This window comes from Neodiprion lecontei, chromosome 6 (genome assembly GCF_021901455.1).
Source record: "Neodiprion lecontei isolate iyNeoLeco1 chromosome 6, iyNeoLeco1.1, whole genome shotgun sequence".
In the NCBI taxonomy this organism is placed as follows: Eukaryota; Metazoa; Arthropoda; class Insecta; order Hymenoptera; family Diprionidae; genus Neodiprion; species Neodiprion lecontei.
Window position 1 is genome coordinate 1,700,572 of NC_060265.1, and position 17,413 is coordinate 1,717,984.

General features: G+C 44.4%; 1 protein-coding gene across 1 annotated transcript in view; it reads left to right on the plus strand.

The window, feature by feature from the left end:
* LOC107217059 (soluble guanylate cyclase gcy-33) overlaps positions 1-13,692 on the plus strand; it is an 86,332-nt gene extending 72,640 nt beyond the window's left edge. Inside the window, exons 16-18 of the mRNA XM_046743102.1 lie at positions 4,528-4,761; positions 9,197-9,262; positions 12,762-13,692. Of these exons, the coding sequence (XP_046599058.1) occupies positions 4,528-4,761; positions 9,197-9,262; positions 12,762-12,935 (474 nt within the window). The 3' untranslated portion in view covers positions 12,936-13,692. The remainder of the gene's footprint in view (positions 1-4,527; positions 4,762-9,196; positions 9,263-12,761) is intronic.
* The last annotated feature ends 3,721 nt before the right edge of the window (positions 13,693-17,413 follow it).

The following is a 17,413-nucleotide window of genomic DNA, read 5'->3' on the forward strand; positions in this document are numbered from 1 at the left end:
CGTACGTAATAATGCAGGAAGAAGGAAAAAGAAGAAGCGTTAGAAATGAAAGCATTGCGAAAGCGCCTGATCGTCAAACGGTGTTGCGTGTATCAGTTTTACCATTTCGTTGTGCGGCACCATCGGGATAAGCTCCTCAACTTTATCGAAAGGTCAACGCTGTGCGTAACTTTGCTATTCGCGGCCAGGGAAATGCAAGTGCCACGTGATCTGCAGAGATTTCAAAGTCGTGGTCGTTCCAATAACGTGCAGACAATCAACAGATGTCAATCTCACCGTTTCCAAAATTGTACCGCATCGGCGAACCTTCTGATATTCCAGACCACATTTCGTTTCTTACTTTTACATATAATTTCCATACTTCTTAGCTTCTGAATTCTCTTCTGAATTCTAGTGCCTCGATTAGTTCACCAAATGTTTAAGCTCTTCCAGTTTTGTGCACTTGTATTGCCAATCAATCAATCTTACGGAAAAAGTGATCCTGAATTTTGGAGAGAGGAGAACGAAGAGGTCGAGAAACAAGAAAAGGAAAGTGGGGATTTCTCTCCTGGAACTCGACTAAACTTCTAAAATATCTTAGGGTTTTCACCAGTTGCGCCGTGGGTGAGATTCTTGCAGGGCATAACAGCTCGGCAGTGGGTGAGATTGTCGTAGATGATGACGTCTCATATTCGACGACCTTATAATTACACGAGAAATGCATCACGTCGTTACGATACTCCTTTTACTTAATTACACGGCACCGACCCACAATGGGTATTATGAAAAAGACAATTCATGCCATATTGCGCACATCGCGGGTCCTGACAGCCGCATCGCACTATACCACACCTCTCGTAGGAAGCGAAGGCCAGCCGTCCGCGATGAACACTGATCAACTCCGAAACGATCGGTGATCGCAATTTGATGGGACGAGGTGGGATCGAGGCGGATACATGGGGTCGAAAGATGCGATTCGAAGCCGATCCAGAAGCGCAAGGTCAAGATATCGATGTTCCATCCGATTCTCGAAAACAGAGCCGCCGCTTTTTTGAGTCGGTTAAAAAGATTGTCACGACCAGTACCCACTTCTCTGGTGGTAATTACCCGTCTCACCAGGGAATCGCGGAACGCCAGTTCCAGCTGCGAGGCCAAAAGGCGATTTAGGTAGTCGCGGAAAACTCCCGATGATTATTGTTCGACTGAGAACCTCCAAGAGGCGGTGGAATCAATCATAATTCCGAATAATTGAAGGGGGTTCCGTGCCTGGTTTAGCGGGCAGCAACCGGGCTGAATCGGACTCATTACAAAAGGGTGTGAAACGCTAACGGCAGACGATGGTGGACACATTGTGGCGTACCGCTAAGTAGCAGCGTTGAATTCCGGTCAGTGGGCAACCTGATCTGCCGTAGCATTACCCCAGTTGGTTGCGACGGAGAAATCGACTCCTGCAGTCGACGCGCAGCGATGCTCGATCTCGGTTTGTTGGCGTCGTTTAACGAATTCGATTTGTTGCTCGGATCACTCGAGAGCAGTTAGTAACCACGGGCCGTCTCGATGCTTACCCTAAGAATTTTCCAAGTGATTCGTCAGAAACCCGCGGAGGTGACCGACAGCTTCGTAACGTTCCCACGTATCGTCGGGCAGATTGTCATCCGATAAACGTGACGACTCGCTATTACTCAGCAGCTTTATTTGATAACGCACTCGCATGACTAAGAAGTGCACAATCAGCCTCCAAGCGGTGTGGATTACGGCGTTATCACGAGGAAAACGGATTGTTTTTGTTCCAATGATAGCTCCGTGGTTTGAATTCGACGATGAGGCTGCCGGCCACTTGTTGTCTCTTATCTCTGCACTCGGGATTTTTCCGTTATCGTCACCGCGTTTCCGATTTTCACTGCAAATTACGAGTGATCAAGTTTTAGGTAGTCCCGTAGAAAGTCGTAGACTCATCTGGCCTCAAGCCGGTAGACTATTTACCGGAACTGCCTGCCTTTCCCGTAACCATTTTACGGTTAAGGGGGCGGCCAACGTGTCTCGGGATAACCACCATAAACGGAGGATCGTCGGCGATGAGCGTTTTCGAAAGCTCGCCAGGCTATCCGTTTGTAATTAGTTCCAGTTATTCTGCACCGTCGCGGGAAGATGGAGGGGGGTGGGAATAAAGGGCGTTGCACAATTATCGGTGTACGTCACGTTAATAAAAGTGTGTAATTTTCGAGCACTTCCTACGATTAGGCGGGCAAGTCGCCGGTCATTGTGCAGCCAACCGTCTACTTCGATTCGCGTCATTTTTAAACGATCATTCATCAGTCAGCCTATTACGTTGTACCTCAATCCGAATTTCAAATTCTGAGGTAAAATTGCGTGCGGCGCTAGGTTTTCCTGAGTTTTCAAGAATCTCGGTTCGTTCTCCATAAATTTACGATGCTCTTTGTCCGGTAATTTTCCGGTGTACACGTTGTACGTATAACCTACCTACCTACTCGTCGAACGGTAATTCGAGAAGTCTCCAATTTTCGAAACAAATGCCGTATCCAATTTTCCACTCGCATTTTCTCTCGTTCTCTTTCCACTTGAATCTCTCACCTCGTTAAACCTTATACACCGTGATATAGGTATACGGTTACGGAAAATTTAACGGCCTGTAATTCTAAACCATTGGAAAGCTCCGCCGAGAATTTCGAGAAGCTCTTCGCTTATTCGATCCCGTTACGGTTTGAACCCCCCTGAATTTCAAGAAAATCATCGTACTTGCGTAGAGTTTTGTTAATCCGCTTCCTTTCCCAGAATTCCGTCCTGCTGTAAAAACCATTTCCAAGAAAACCCTGGACAAAGGATCCAGCAGCGACGATACTCCAACTTCTTCATGTTTCACGAATCGCTGCCGATGATCAATGCGATAAGAATCAACCAGCGAATATCCTCACCCTCTCGATAAATTGACTGCACAAGTTTTTTCTTTCTTGTATCACTTCATCCTATCTTATTCACGCATTACGGCATATTTGACCGTAAAGCCTGCGGACCAGAGGCCCAGTTTGCGAAGAGACTTCAAGAATAGCCTTGCGGTGCCCGAAGGTCTACCGTAGATATGAATCAATCCGCGTTCTGAGAAACCGTTATCGCGCACCGAGTACCCACTGTGTCAGTCGTAATCGAGCGTATAGACAGGCACACGAGGAACGAGAGACAGTTATGAAAATCGCTCTGCGGTTGTAAGCCGAGCAAATTCCTTCGGCCTGGTTCAGCTGAGGGCGATATCCGCCAGAGCAGCAGGTGAACGATACGGGTCTATAATGCTCGCATGTATGTAGATCCGGTGTCCGTGGTACAAACAGTCTCTCGTATCGCCGCTCCGTTATACCAATAGCTGACTGGGCAGGTAGGTACCTACACCCCGGTGAAAGTTAATTTAACAAAATCATGATCTCTCTGTGGGACCAGGTTACGTAAAACGGACAAGAAAATATTAGAAGCTTGCCGTCGTCGTCGTGGTCGTCGTCGCGAGGCCCGTAGCAATTCTTTCCTTTGCGTAACGTTGCTTTATAAACACCAGCTTAGGTACCCGCTGCCTCATGCTCCGTATGTTAGTCCGCGGTCTGCCATGGCTGCGAGGAAGGCACCGAGAACCGGCCGATTCGTACAACGAGCGTCTCACAAAGTGCCAGCCGTGCAGCCGATGTCGATGAATTCTTATCACACGTCCTCCTCGCTGTCCTTTCCGAGGTGACAAATCGTTCCCATGACTGTCTTGCAGGATGGATGAAACCCAGAGGTCGAGGACGCCGTCGCGCTGTACGCTGATTCCACGCAGCCGGCGGTGGACGCCTCGAGGAAATGGGATCCGGCAGGACTTACATTTGCCAGCCGCGTACTGGATTATCATTAAAACTTTAGGCACGTGCCGTTTTCCCCCGAGTTATGCTTATACTCACCGGTCCGCACCTCGAGACTTCGAGTACTTCTTCAGGCCGCTGAACCGCGAGTTAGCTAATATCGGACGGTGTAAGTGAGAGTTGGAACGATTTTTCGAGCACCGTTGATCACGCCGATGCGTTTTATGCATCGGAAGAAAGTGTAACATAACGATCAGATCTTCAACAAAGCTGTAAGGAATTTCGACCACCGTCCTTCGTTCAACCGTTTTTGCCGAACACGAATTCGGTCGGAAGCATAATTGGCGCCGTGTAATCCTGACCGCAAACAAAACCGCTCGTTCTCGGAAAAGCAGCGATGCTCTAATCGCGCTCGTCTCGCGATAAAACCGGGTGGCCAGTATTCGCTAATAATCGTTATTGTACCGACCTACACGGAATCGTTATCTCGTCGGTAAATTTTGCGTTTTAAAAATCCGACCATCCGATTGTCCGTATTACACCGTATGAACTGTGGTGGCAAATGAGTTTCGAAAGGCTGAAAAGGTGGGTGCGGAGACCCGGAAGCTGAGGAATTTCATTACCATCCACCTTCGGTTTCGGTTTCCTGGCACCCGCACCTCTCCCTCCGTCTCGCTCACCTTTCAACTGGACTTTTTTGTTTCAGAATTACAAATTGAAGGACGCCGGGAAGGTTGTCGTCTACACGACGACAATGGGGATCGTAAGAGAGACCTACTACGCTTGTACAAAGGTCAAACAGATACTCAGGACACACATGGTTAAGTACGAGGATCGTGACATGTTCATGAGCACCGAGTACCAGAAGGAACTTCGCGACCGGATCCAGTCCACGACCATTCAGGTCCCCCAGCTATTCATAGACGGGCAGTATATCGGGGTGAGTGCAACAGAAAGCGAATCACGATGCATTCAGCGTCCGGAAAAGCCGTCTGACGTATGGAAATAAAAGTCACTCGAATCAACTAAATCGCGAGAGTTAGTTTCAAAGCAGAGCTGAATTCGACGGTACGACGAGCTAATGGACAGAAGCGTAATCGACACTTGTTCGCAAATTATAGAAACTCTCTAAACGTCGTTCCACTTTTGTCGACGGACCCAAGCTTTCGGCGTTAGATCGGTTCGAGAGCTCGTGCGAAACGTGGCACACTATTCCTCTATACATATTCATCCCATTCAATCACACGACGCCCACGAATGTCCGAGAATCTATGGTCCCGTGGGCGAAGCGCGCCAAAGCTGGCCTAATTATTCCGTTTGTGCCGTGTCTCTGCAAGCTCCCGGCTAAAGTTCCGCCTACTTTTCTTCCTACCGTTTTAACATTTTACCCGAGACGTTGACGCAGCCTTGCATCGCACGTGGTGGGCGAATACGTGGGACTCTCACGCGGCCTCATCGACGGTTCATATCGTGTGAGCATCTGCGTTTGACGACGTCAGCACTGATCGCTGTTAATCGATGAAAAGAAATGGACACGTTCGACATTGGTAATGGGTGAATTCCTCTTTTGTCCTCTCGTGATGCTCCACGTGGAGAATATGCCACGTGATGAGCCCCCCCCCCCCGGGGGGTTCATTTTGATATTCATTGAATGAACTGAATATAGCATCATTACGTAGCTGGTATATACGTCAACAACTTGTCCAGAAGCTCTTCGGTGTACGTTCGAAGATATTTAAGCGAGCTGCCAAAATTATATACAATGCGCGCCTGTAGCTTCGTTGTCAGGATCTCTCCTCAAATTTGGATGCTCATGTCGGCGAATATATAACGAGTATTGATTAATGGATGCGTATCCAGGTGTGCCGTAGATGTAGGCTGTATTCAAGTCGTGCCGATCAATTACCGTACAGCGTTGAGAAGAGACAAATAATCAAGGGAAAAGAGAAGGAAAAAAGAAACGGCACCGATACGTGAATACGTATTTTCTCATAGAATGATCGTGAGAACTTGCAGCGTGCGATGGAGAGATGTTGGTCGCAGGGATTAGTTAGACATCGGTTAAACCACCGGCGTCTCGTCTTGGTCCGATGAAATTTAGTATAATGTACAGCCTCCTGGAATGTTTGGTTGTCAGTTATCGCCGCGACGAGATTAAGGGGAAAAAGATTTTTGAAACACTCGAGACTTCAAAACACGACGCGTTTGAGCTGGCTTAACGAAATGCCCTCCTTCCAGATTTAATGGAAAGGATCTTGCCTTAGCTCATCCTTGGTAACGGTCGTCGATAATCTAGAAGGAGAGGCTCTTGATGATCGAAGGATGTTGCGAAAGTCGCAAGAACTTTGGGACCAGTTTGACCGAGACGTGAAATACTCTCGCACGGTTAAAGGTCAAGCTAGTCGAAAATCAGTGTTTGCCAGGCATCGCGTCGGGCGAAAAAAAAAAACAATCTCGTCATCCGGCAAAGGTGTACGTAATATCATCTGTTTGCATACCGTAAGACGACTGGCGTGTATGCTTCTAAACGAAACGTTGCGTAAGACCCAGATGGACATGCGTGTGCTCCACGGCTACTCGAGCTTGAAAAAAATGAATGGTACCGTGTGGGGATTAACTGATCAGTATGTGAACATTTTTACGATGACGATTAATTATCGCCGGTGAAGTGTGTCTGCGGTTCCTCGTGACAACAATCCAATCTCACAGTGCTCGTCGTTGATCTTGATAAATCTGGGAAATCAAGAGTCGTAAGAGTGACTGGAAGAATTAAAAAGTGACAACAGATCCGTGCCTTATTTACATTCCGAGAATTCCGTCTCGGAAACTTGACCCGCCAGACGAGATTTTCTTGAAAACGAGATCGGATATTTAGTCTAGCTCCAGTTGGAGGGAATGTGGCAACCAAACTTCAGTTTCAATTCCATTAATCGATACATGCGTTGCACTAGTCTGACGATGAGTCCTCGTCTCCTCTGTTCAATGACCGTTAATATCGATACGCCGAACTAAAACTGTGAAAATTAGTCTTCGTGTCAGTGGCAAAGCCCAGAAGTAACCTTTGGTGTTGACATGTCAGGCACCGCCGAACAAAAGATCGATGAAATTCGAAAACGCTGGCAGCACGAGAGAGAAATAAGGAAGGTTAACCGAACCATTCGAACGGATTCCAACTTTCGTCTTAAGTGTAAAATTATACCCATTCGTGGAAGAAACCAAAGAAGCGTCTAGGTGCCAGGTGGGATCCGAAGTGATTGTGATTACTGACGTTCGAACGCAGTGATATGGGTATTTAAAAATCTCTCGGCACTTCGATTGCCGCAGAGGTTTAAAGCTCCTTTCGAATCCAGTATCACGGCACGTTTTTCCCAAACTTCTTGACGTCGACTACGCTCAAAGAGTGTCAATCTTTGCGCAAATTGTTTCCAACGCTTCGTCGCTGTGGCAGAGATCTTCGCGATGGCTTGAACGTGAGAATTCAAGAAACGTCAAAGTCCCTCCGGTCTTCTCGACTCGAGGAGTTGCCAATAAGCGTAAAATACACCGCGAGGAGTTCCAAGCAGGTTGGATACAGCCGGATGGATAGAAACGTGCCTACGCCGTGTCGCGCTCATATGTATTATATTCGAACGAATATGTGTTCACATACGCAAGTGAAATGTCAAGCCATTTGATCCAAGGCCGTTGGCGAGAGGTGAGGCCAAGCCTCGCCACCTAGAACCACTTCTTCATTTATACACACATTCTCACCTGGACAAGTCTCATGTGCCACAAACCACGTGCGTACAAGTCACTCACACAGATCACTGTAAAAGGCTGCATTCCAATTCTCCTGCGTCACATTATTATTTTACACACTCAGCGAATTCGAAAAGTCGAATATAAGTGCGCTCTTCGCAATAATGACGATTAACGATTGCGGGCGATCGTAACGATCATCGGGAACGCTTGTATTCGATTAAATTTTCATTTTCGAGCCGCATTAACCTGCCCGCTTTTAAATTTTTAGTTACCAGCTTATTTATTTCCTTGAACGCGGCAGAATTTTATATCCCTTCTTTTTTTCCCTCTTCGTCTGATTTTTTCTTACTTCAATTTAACGTCAAAAATGCGGTTACGAGAACCGTTAGCATCGCGTCCTGCATACATTATAAAAGTTCGGGGCCGGCGTCGCGCGGCAAAAATCTCCAATCTTATCCGATCTTAATTTTGGCCCTGAGGAGTTGGGTATTGAAATTTTATCAGCTATTCAGTATCCAGCTGCCATCGCCACTTTCCTCGTCGTGCCGGCAGATTCTTTAACTTCATTTCTTGGTCCAACATCCCCGGGGCGGTCGAAATTTAATTTTTATTCATTTATTTTTCCTCCTTTTATTTTCAACTAGACGTAAGATAAACAACATGTGAACAAAAAATTCGCACTCAAAGTACCTACAAACAAGCGTTTTTCACGTGTCTCATCAAATTATTCTTAGTACACAGTACGTCAGACGAGGAGAGGAGCAATAAATAAATTATCATCCCGCCGAGTGCGGAATAGCAATAAGTTGAAAAAAGGAAACGATAAAACTGGCATAATCAACGTATACCGCAAACTGATTATATCATCGATCAGTACAGCTTCTCAGTACGTGCGAGAACAACTCGCTTGATAAACATTCGGAAAAAGCATCTAGGTGTTTGTGCACGTGTGTACATAAACATTGTGCACCGAGCTGCTTTGTTTTTTTATTATTATTTTTTTTTTCTTTTTCTTTGCAGCCTTTTACCACAGTCGACAAAGCCAATTCCCCGCATCAAAAGAACCGCTTTCTCGAATATATATACCTTGTATTACAGATATATACCAGCAAGAAATATTTAAAGTCAAAAATTCTAGAAACTTCGATTCAGTAACGATTTACAGATACGCTGGTGTAAGCTTGGATAGAGGAGTAAAAAAAAATTTTTTAAATCGTAGCCGATTATCTCAGAAAAAAACGCGTCATGTAACATCAATTAATTTGAATTCGTTCGGCGGATAATCTGCACACTTAATAATACAATACCACGAGGAAGTGACACAGTAGCCGACAGTAGCAATTTTCTTGGTTACTTATAAAAGCTGTCGGCTGAGAACCGAGACGTGACGAGGCAACATCATTTTTCTTCCTTTTATCTTCCTTCTTCCTGTTCTTCTTGCCTTTGCGCGGTTGTAATCAGTGTCAACGATACTCGAACGTCCAGCCACGTAATTTCAGTACCTACCTCGTCATCGACGAGAGTGACAATTAGCGACGGCTATCCGATTATCTGTGTTCAATAAAAATTCGTAACTCTCGTTTGCGTTTATTGATGATTTTCTTTAACGCTTGTTCTTTCTCTTCTTGCCGCAGGATGCTGAAGTGGTTGAGAGGCTGAACGAGTCCGGAGAATTGCGACGCATGCTGAAGCCGTACAAGGTATGCACCGTCCTGCAACGTCGTCTGGTATAAGTCAACGTCACGCGCCCTTTGAAGTTTTTCATTTAATTTTCCTTCATATCGTCTGTTTTGGATTTGAATAGGGAATTTTTCAATTTCATCGGATCGGTGACCCCTGAGACGCGTTATTTTAATATATTCACGTCGATGTCGAATATTTTAACGATGTGTTCGCGTGCAATGCTGACAAATTTTACGAGCCAATTACCGTTCCGTGAGGACGTTATTTTATTTACATAAAATCTATTTCTACCGTTCAACGACGCTCTGCGCGATTATGCTACTACTTTCCAAACTGATTATTCTTACTTTTACATCAATCGTGCGTTTTTACCAGGGAATTACTTGTGAACAGAGTTCGCATTCATCGTCGAAATATAATACAACTAGTAATTACTTCCGTGATGGTGAAATTCGCACCTTGTTCTCTGTCGTTCAATATGGGCTTCGAGAGTAGAATAAACAAATATGAAACACAAGTAAAGGAACCGGTAAAACAATATTACCGTTTTATCGTTGAACGGAAAACGTGCAGAGTGAAGGAACAAAAAAATAAATAAATAAATCGCGTCGATGACGTTTCTGCGAGGTGAGAATCCGCAGTTCCCTGGATTTCTTTTATCTGTGATAACTCGGGAAGACTCTTTTATACGCGCTTTTACGCATTCCTTTTATTTCCAGCGCTCTGCGCGGCGAGGCTTGTAAAATTTGCATACCCCTGAATATTTACACGCCGCGTGTATAAAAGCCGGGAACATCGGGATACGAATAACTAAATGAATGAGTCATTTATTCTTAGATGTTCATTTATGTTATTTGATGCGGACAATTTTTGCAAATTTTTCAACCAATCGCGGACGTGCGCGTAACTTCCGTTTATGACGTAATAAGTATAGCAATTTGCATCCCGTTTTTGCGACGCGCCTTACGCAATAAATCACTGCTCAATACTTTGAGAGGCTATTATTCAGCTCGCGAAGCTACCCTGAGTTTACAGGAACAGAGTGTTCCGTTTGCCGAATAGTAAAATGAAGAAACCGGCGTGTAAAAAAAGATGGGAAATAAACGTTCAATCCTTATACACTCGGCTGATAAATCTCTTTCCCATATGAATACGTTATTCCTACGTGCAGGCATATGTTCGTACAATGAGTATATTCACACGTGTATACATACATGTAGGTATATCTATAATATGACAACGAGCAGAGCGCTGTAACAATACAACCCGCCGTAATTACCTCTAATTATCATTTCAATCTCACGCGCGTCATTCGATCAGAATAATTTAACTTCCAGTGTTTTGAAACCTGCAGCCGGTGGGGCAAAAATGGTAAAAATCGTATGAAACAAAAACTTTTATCGTGAAATCGTTATTCTTTCGAAGTAAGAATTTCGCCCGATCGTTCAAGTTTCGACAAATCTCCAGTTCCTGGCATATTTAACGAAGGGGATTTTCGGTCAGCAGAAAATTTCTCCACGATGCAACTCGATACCGCGTACGAAATTGAAACGAGTGTAATATCAAAAAGATAAGTGGCAAAATGTTGCGCAAGTATATCCAAAGGCAGCACCGTTCGAGACTCCGAGGAATCCGCAGAAACAGACGACGACGCTTTTGCTGTACCTATCTATCCGACAATCGGCTTATAAGCCGAGCTCGGCTTAGCTCAGATCTCGATTTGGGTTAGGCTAGGTTGTGGCGAACACAAGGTTGTACAAATCCTTTCACTTTTATCTGCCGCTATCTTACAACCCCCTACCACTTTTCCTGATACCTCGCAGAGCCACAGCCTCGCTGGAACACCGCGTTCTTACCGCCGTTCCCGTATTGCATCGTTCGCAATTTTTGGTCTCATGCAATAATGCGCGTCAGATTTTGCGTGCGATAACTCGGAACTCGATTTTTATTATACAGTGTGGGACGTCCCGTGTCAACTTTAAATCAGAGTGGACGTACCGAAATTTTTATTATCCGAGCTTTCGCGTATATGCTTGTGAATTTCGAATAAGTAACGGGTTTTCAAAAATTCCTGCAAGAGAACGTGCCGAGTGCGTTTCAACGTTAACATAATCTGATCGTGCAAACTTGAGAGGAGAAGAGAAAGAAGACTGTTGATCAAATCGCAGAACGCTGGGGTTCAACGCCACGATGGTCGAGTGAGCATGGAATGCCCCATATACCAAGTCCGGTAATGCTTAGCTGCAGCAGCAAAGGTCGTTACACCGGGACGGCGGCGACCCGCCTCCCAAAAATTCTAGCATCGACCAGTTGTTCTAGTTTTACTACCCGGCTTATAAGCCGCGGTAACGCTCTGGTAACGTTCTGGTCGCCGCTTACAACGATTGCGGGACCGTTGCACTTGCCTGATGGTCGGTTATCCTCTTTGGTAAATCCTCTCGTTCTCAGACGCTGGCACGAACGGTTTGTGGAGATCTTACAATTCGTAGTAGCGAGTGAGAAAATTTGCCGAATGAAATTACAACTCGTTTTTACAAACACTGAACATGAAGTGAAACCGGTGTAGAGCTGGAATTCGAGAATAAATACCGGAGATTTACGAATTCTCAAATTTTTCTTTGAAACAATAATTAAGCGTCAAACTCGCCAAGACAAGCCTAATTTTTTACTCGTGGGGAAAAAAGGAAAGGCGTAAAACCGAACACGGCGAATGAGTCGTTTAAAAAAAAAATCTTTTCATCGATACTTGTCCAATTCTTTTACTTGTGCTTGAAATTGGAACGTAATCTCGGGGGTCAAGTGAGGATTCAAGAAAAGTTCAGAGAAAGCCGTATTATGATCGAGAGAGGGAATTCGTTGAAGTTGGGCGTTAATTATCAGTTGCTGAAAAAAAAAATGAATAAATTTCCTCGCAATTATTATTCCCACGCGGATTGAAGAATTTCTATCGCTTAATATACGCGAGTGAATAATGCCCGGCAGTACAAAGTCTCTAACAATGTGTGAAATAGGAAATATATGATATCCGCGAAAGCGTTTGAGTGGCTTATACCGGATTGTATATATCTACCTAAATTTACTTTCGTTTCTGACGTTGTATCTCACGTACACCTGTTAAATAGTCGTATCACGCTTTGCGTACGCCACAGCGCCGGTGCGAATACAACGCAAGCGGTGCGGAGATTGTAGGAAAGCAAATAATGGCCAAAAGTTATCCATTCAATTGGGCAAATTTCTATATCAATGATTCATAAGAAAAAGAAAGAAAAACTCTAAAAATTTGCTGTGCATTCCCGCAGTACGAGTTTCCGAATGATATTGTTATCGAAACCGGTTGTAATATTGAAGTGGAAAATTTCCTCAGGATAGCAAAAATAGTTTCAAACAAATACCGACCGTATCGCATAATTAGACTTTCGTAAATTGGCTAAATTTTGTTTTATTTCTTGGTTGTCGCCGTTTGAAATTGAGAATATCGTCTCGTCGTAAGATGCGAATGTGTTTTCTAAATTCCAGAGTCCGGACGCGTGCACAACTTGCCAGATCTGCGGCGGGTATCGTTTGCTTCCCTGCTCGGTCTGCAACGGCAGCAAAAAGTCGGTGCACCGCAACGACTTCACGACGGAGTTCGTCGCGCTGAAATGCATGAACTGCGACGAAGTTGGCCTCGTACGGTGCCAGCATTGCTGACCATATGGATAACGTACCTATGATCCTGCTCAACTCGAATCAACTCAACGCTACCTTACAACTCACCTTCGCCCCAACGATTACAAATTGCAGGGACGTTAACTTATACATAGAGAGACACGCGTCGCACGCACATTATATACATGTATATATATATATATATATATATATATATATATATATATATATATATAGATACGTATGTATATGTGTGTATATGTATGTAAAAATGTTGTACGCAGCGATCAAGCTGTAGACGTTACGGTATTTATAAGATTATGCATGTATGTAGGTATACAAATATACATATATTATATATAAATATAAACATAAATATAAATATAAATATGTGAAAGTGCTATACGTGTAAGAGCTATATAAAGTTATATTATAATAACGACAGAGTAATTTCTATTATTTTTTTCTTCTTCTTTTTCGTTCTAATTGAAGAAAAAACACTTGTAGGTGAATTAAATATCGTAACTAACGCATATCGTACTCGGAAAATAGTGACTAATTAACGGTAGGGACGAGGTCCGCGCCAGTCGTTAATTAGCTGATATATGTATGACCTACCTATGATCGATAATCAATTGCGTGAACATGCTCGTGCCCTGGTGCGTTTGAAAATAAGATAAACTAAACTAAAATACACTGTATAAATATATTATATTATATATATACACACACACATATATATATATGTATAATTTAATTATATGCGTATAATCGATGTATCAATAAAATATTAAATTTTCTTTTTTATAATTAAAACAAGGAAAACGGGGGAACCAAACAAAGTCTATGTATGTAACGTGTACGTAGGTATGCTATATTTACATTCAGGTTAATATTGCCCCCGAGTGAAAGGTGGATCCTGCTTCATTTTTCCTCGGCTATTAATTTTTTGAAAGGGAATTTTCGACCCCGCCAATCCCCCGGACGTTGCGACAGCGGCAACGGCATTAGGGTGGAAAAATATTGTTCTTTCTATCCGGTGAGAGGGAGGGGAGCCTCTTTCAGCCCTGAACCCCAATTTTAAAGTCAACCCGAGACCGAGGAGCCTCGAGAGGTAAGAAAATAGAGATTCGCGTTTCGAATGGCCCTGTGTATTCGCGGGTAAGCTGGGCGGGTTGACGTCTTCTTCATTTTTCCAGAGATAGAATAAAACGGACTGGAACGGAACAGAGAGAGGAGGAGAAAAATTTTCAAAGTACCACCCGCAGCTTGTGTCCGATTTCTCGAGCGGTTCGATTATAACCGCGATTAACGCGGCATCGCGACGAGGATACTCCGGATTATTATTTAGCCTTCTCGTTACACCGGCAGCCCGCAAATCGAAAGGATGCGCGAGCATCACGGATCGAAGAAGCGACCTGATATACAGTTCCGCCACGCCAGGCTAAGGCGACCCAGAGGAAATGACTTTATTGGGAATGTAGCTGCCTGCGAGCGCGTGCTAGACGCGATAAAATGCCGCGCAATTACCCGGATCCATTTTTAGTACCCTTCGATATTCAAGGTGATGCTCGATACAAACTCAAGATCCTTCGCAAAAACGACCACGTCTTTGTAATATTCTCGAAAGACATAACGTATAAGTTACAGGAAATGTTGCTGCGCGGATCCGCGTTGTAAAAATTTTTCACGCGACAATTCGCATGAATAATTCTTACTCCGTTTCAGGTTTCCTAAAGGAATATTCTTATCCACGTCACACGCCAGGATAATCAATCCTGTAGATTATAGATCAATTCCCAGGCGATCGATCGCACGGCTTTCGGGGAAACTCTTCGTTCAAGACGTTCTCTCACATTCCGCGTACAACGGTGAAGATGTAAAGCTGCAGCCGCTTTCGGTGATCGATTATGATGTATCACCCTCGATTCTTCCTCAGCCGATGTGCCTACACCCCTTGGTGTGTACCTATATATACATTTATACATTTATACATTTATATATATATACTCGGCGCATTTGTGTTCTCTGGTTCTTACAGCACCGTTTCTGACCTACTTTTGCACAGATGTCTTCACCTTTGTCGATCTCGTTGCGTTCGCGCTTCGCTGTACGGTTATTTTAAATTTTGTAAAAATGCCTTACTCGTTATACGGTTGAAAAATTGGCGGTATCATTTCATCCTGCAAAGTGTTTCCTCTTTCGAGATCTGGTATTAAAGAAAAAAGTATACGAACACCCGGTGGAAAGACGCCTGGGAAATCGAGTGAATTTAATTCATTGGGATACAAGGGCGAGTTGGGCGAGTTGCGAATGATCGGGATGCTCGTCACGGTTGCAGAAGCGGTACTCGATGATCGAGTTTGGCAAATCAGTTCATTTTCGCTCGCGTCGGTATAACGGGCACGTTTCCCCGTCTGGCATAACGACGCGAGGTGAAATTACCTCGACGATTGCGAGAGTGTCGAATCGGAGAAGGGTGGGAATAATCTGTGGATCGCATTGAAGTTCGGTGAGAAAAAAATGCATCTGTCTCATTCGGTGATAAAACAGACCTGATTGTTGAAATTCCGCAATTGTCCGAGGGGCCGGATTGTGGATGTTTTTGTACGCCGGCGGGCGAAATTCCTTGCGATATTATGACAGCGCGATTTTTTCGGAATGTTGAAAATTTATACGAGAACAGATGTTTTTGTTATTTTTGCTAGGAGGCTCTATCGATACGATATTGGCGATCGGTTTTCGATACCATTGAATCGCGCAGGAATGAATATACCCGTACAGGTATCTTCTTGGATGTACACAGAATGCATTGTACGTACACACCGTCCCAGACGCATTATGTGTACTGTTGTGTGTACGCTGTATAACGTATTGTAACGTTTCAGATTTTTTTTTTTTCTTTCTTATTTTCGATTCTTTTCACTCTTTCACCGTCATCGAGCAATCTATCAACGTCCTATTACAGTATTATTCGGAGTATAATACACACGGTGTACGTATATTATATACGCCCCGAATTCTTTCCGCGAATACTGACTCTCGAGATAAAAGAGTCGCTTGTCTTTGAATTATATTCGCAATGTTCTTTTGTTTGATCGATAAAATATTGACGGTTCGACAAAATATCGACGAAAATATATGATAATTTATGCTCGCCACTTGTACATTCGCCCCGAGAGGAAAATAGTGGATAACTAAAAAGGAAAGCCGTCTTTCGAACAACGTCGAAATTATTGTTTGTCACACCTTTTCGAGCAGGACACAATAAACCGAATGAATATACAAATGCATGCGACATTTGCATGTTTTTCTTGCAACTGCTGCAGTATCGATTGAACTCGCAGATCAACGTCACGCTATCGGGACTCGAGACATTTCGGAATGCACTCTTGTTCTCAAACAAATATATGTATTGAACGGTTTTGTTTGGGAGATTGCACTTGTCGACTTGGCGGTGAAATATTTCGGAGAATACCGATAAGATATCTTTGAAATATTGTTCCGATTCGTAGTCCGCAGGCTTTGCTCGACGCGTACGGCAAGCCTCGATTACAGCAATCTGTCCCACATCTGCGCCATCGCGAAATAGTTTCTCGAATTGGATAGATTTGCATCAGAGTTACCCAACGCCGTCAAATTTGCAACATTAATTGAATATTCGGGGGAGAACGTGATGGGACCTCGACATCGGTAATCGGAACCATCACCGTGGTGATTAAATTACCCGTTTGGATTACTCCTCTTCGCGGAATCGGGAGAAGAATAATGGAGGAAACAAAAATTACGCAAATTTCGAATAAAGCAAATTTTCCGTCCAGAATTCGAGAGCCAATTCGCGACTAAAATGTTGCAGGTACAAAAATTGGAAAAGATAAGGGTGGGAGGTAGGGAGGAGGGAGTGGGGGGGGGGGGGACGGGAGGGGGCGGTAGAATTCTCGGGAGTGCTTTACAAGCCTTACCCCGGCAGAGAGAGAGAGAGAGAGAGAGCTTTGTTTACGTATGCAACAAGTTGAATCGATATTCTCCCTTCGGCGGCCTTGACAGCGCAGAAACGGAGGGTGAGAGTCGGTGCAGGTCGCGAACAGCGGGCTAAAAATGAACCTGCAGCGGTTGTCCGCGCGTCAGGAATCGAGGGTAGTTTGGCAATAATTTTGTGATGAGACACCCCGGCTGATAATCCCTTTTACGCAGTCCGCTGTTCTTGTTTTTGGGCTGTTTTTTTGGCTCCTCGTTTACAGTATCGACACTCATGGGCGGGCACCCCGATGTTTTCGGGGGCGCGTTTACTCGGCACCCTCGATTATCGGCTTGTCCTGCACCCCTGCCTCGCCGCCCGTCATTATCTGTACTCAGAGGGTGGAAACGTGACAGCTACTCATTAAGAAGGCTTCCGCTTGTGGGCGGAAAATTAATGCTTTCAGTTACCCCCGACGTATCATCGCCGGCTCGGTATCATTGTCTCTTACGCTTTCTGTTGATCAAATTTCTGCTAGTGATTCGCCACGGTTTAATTCGGT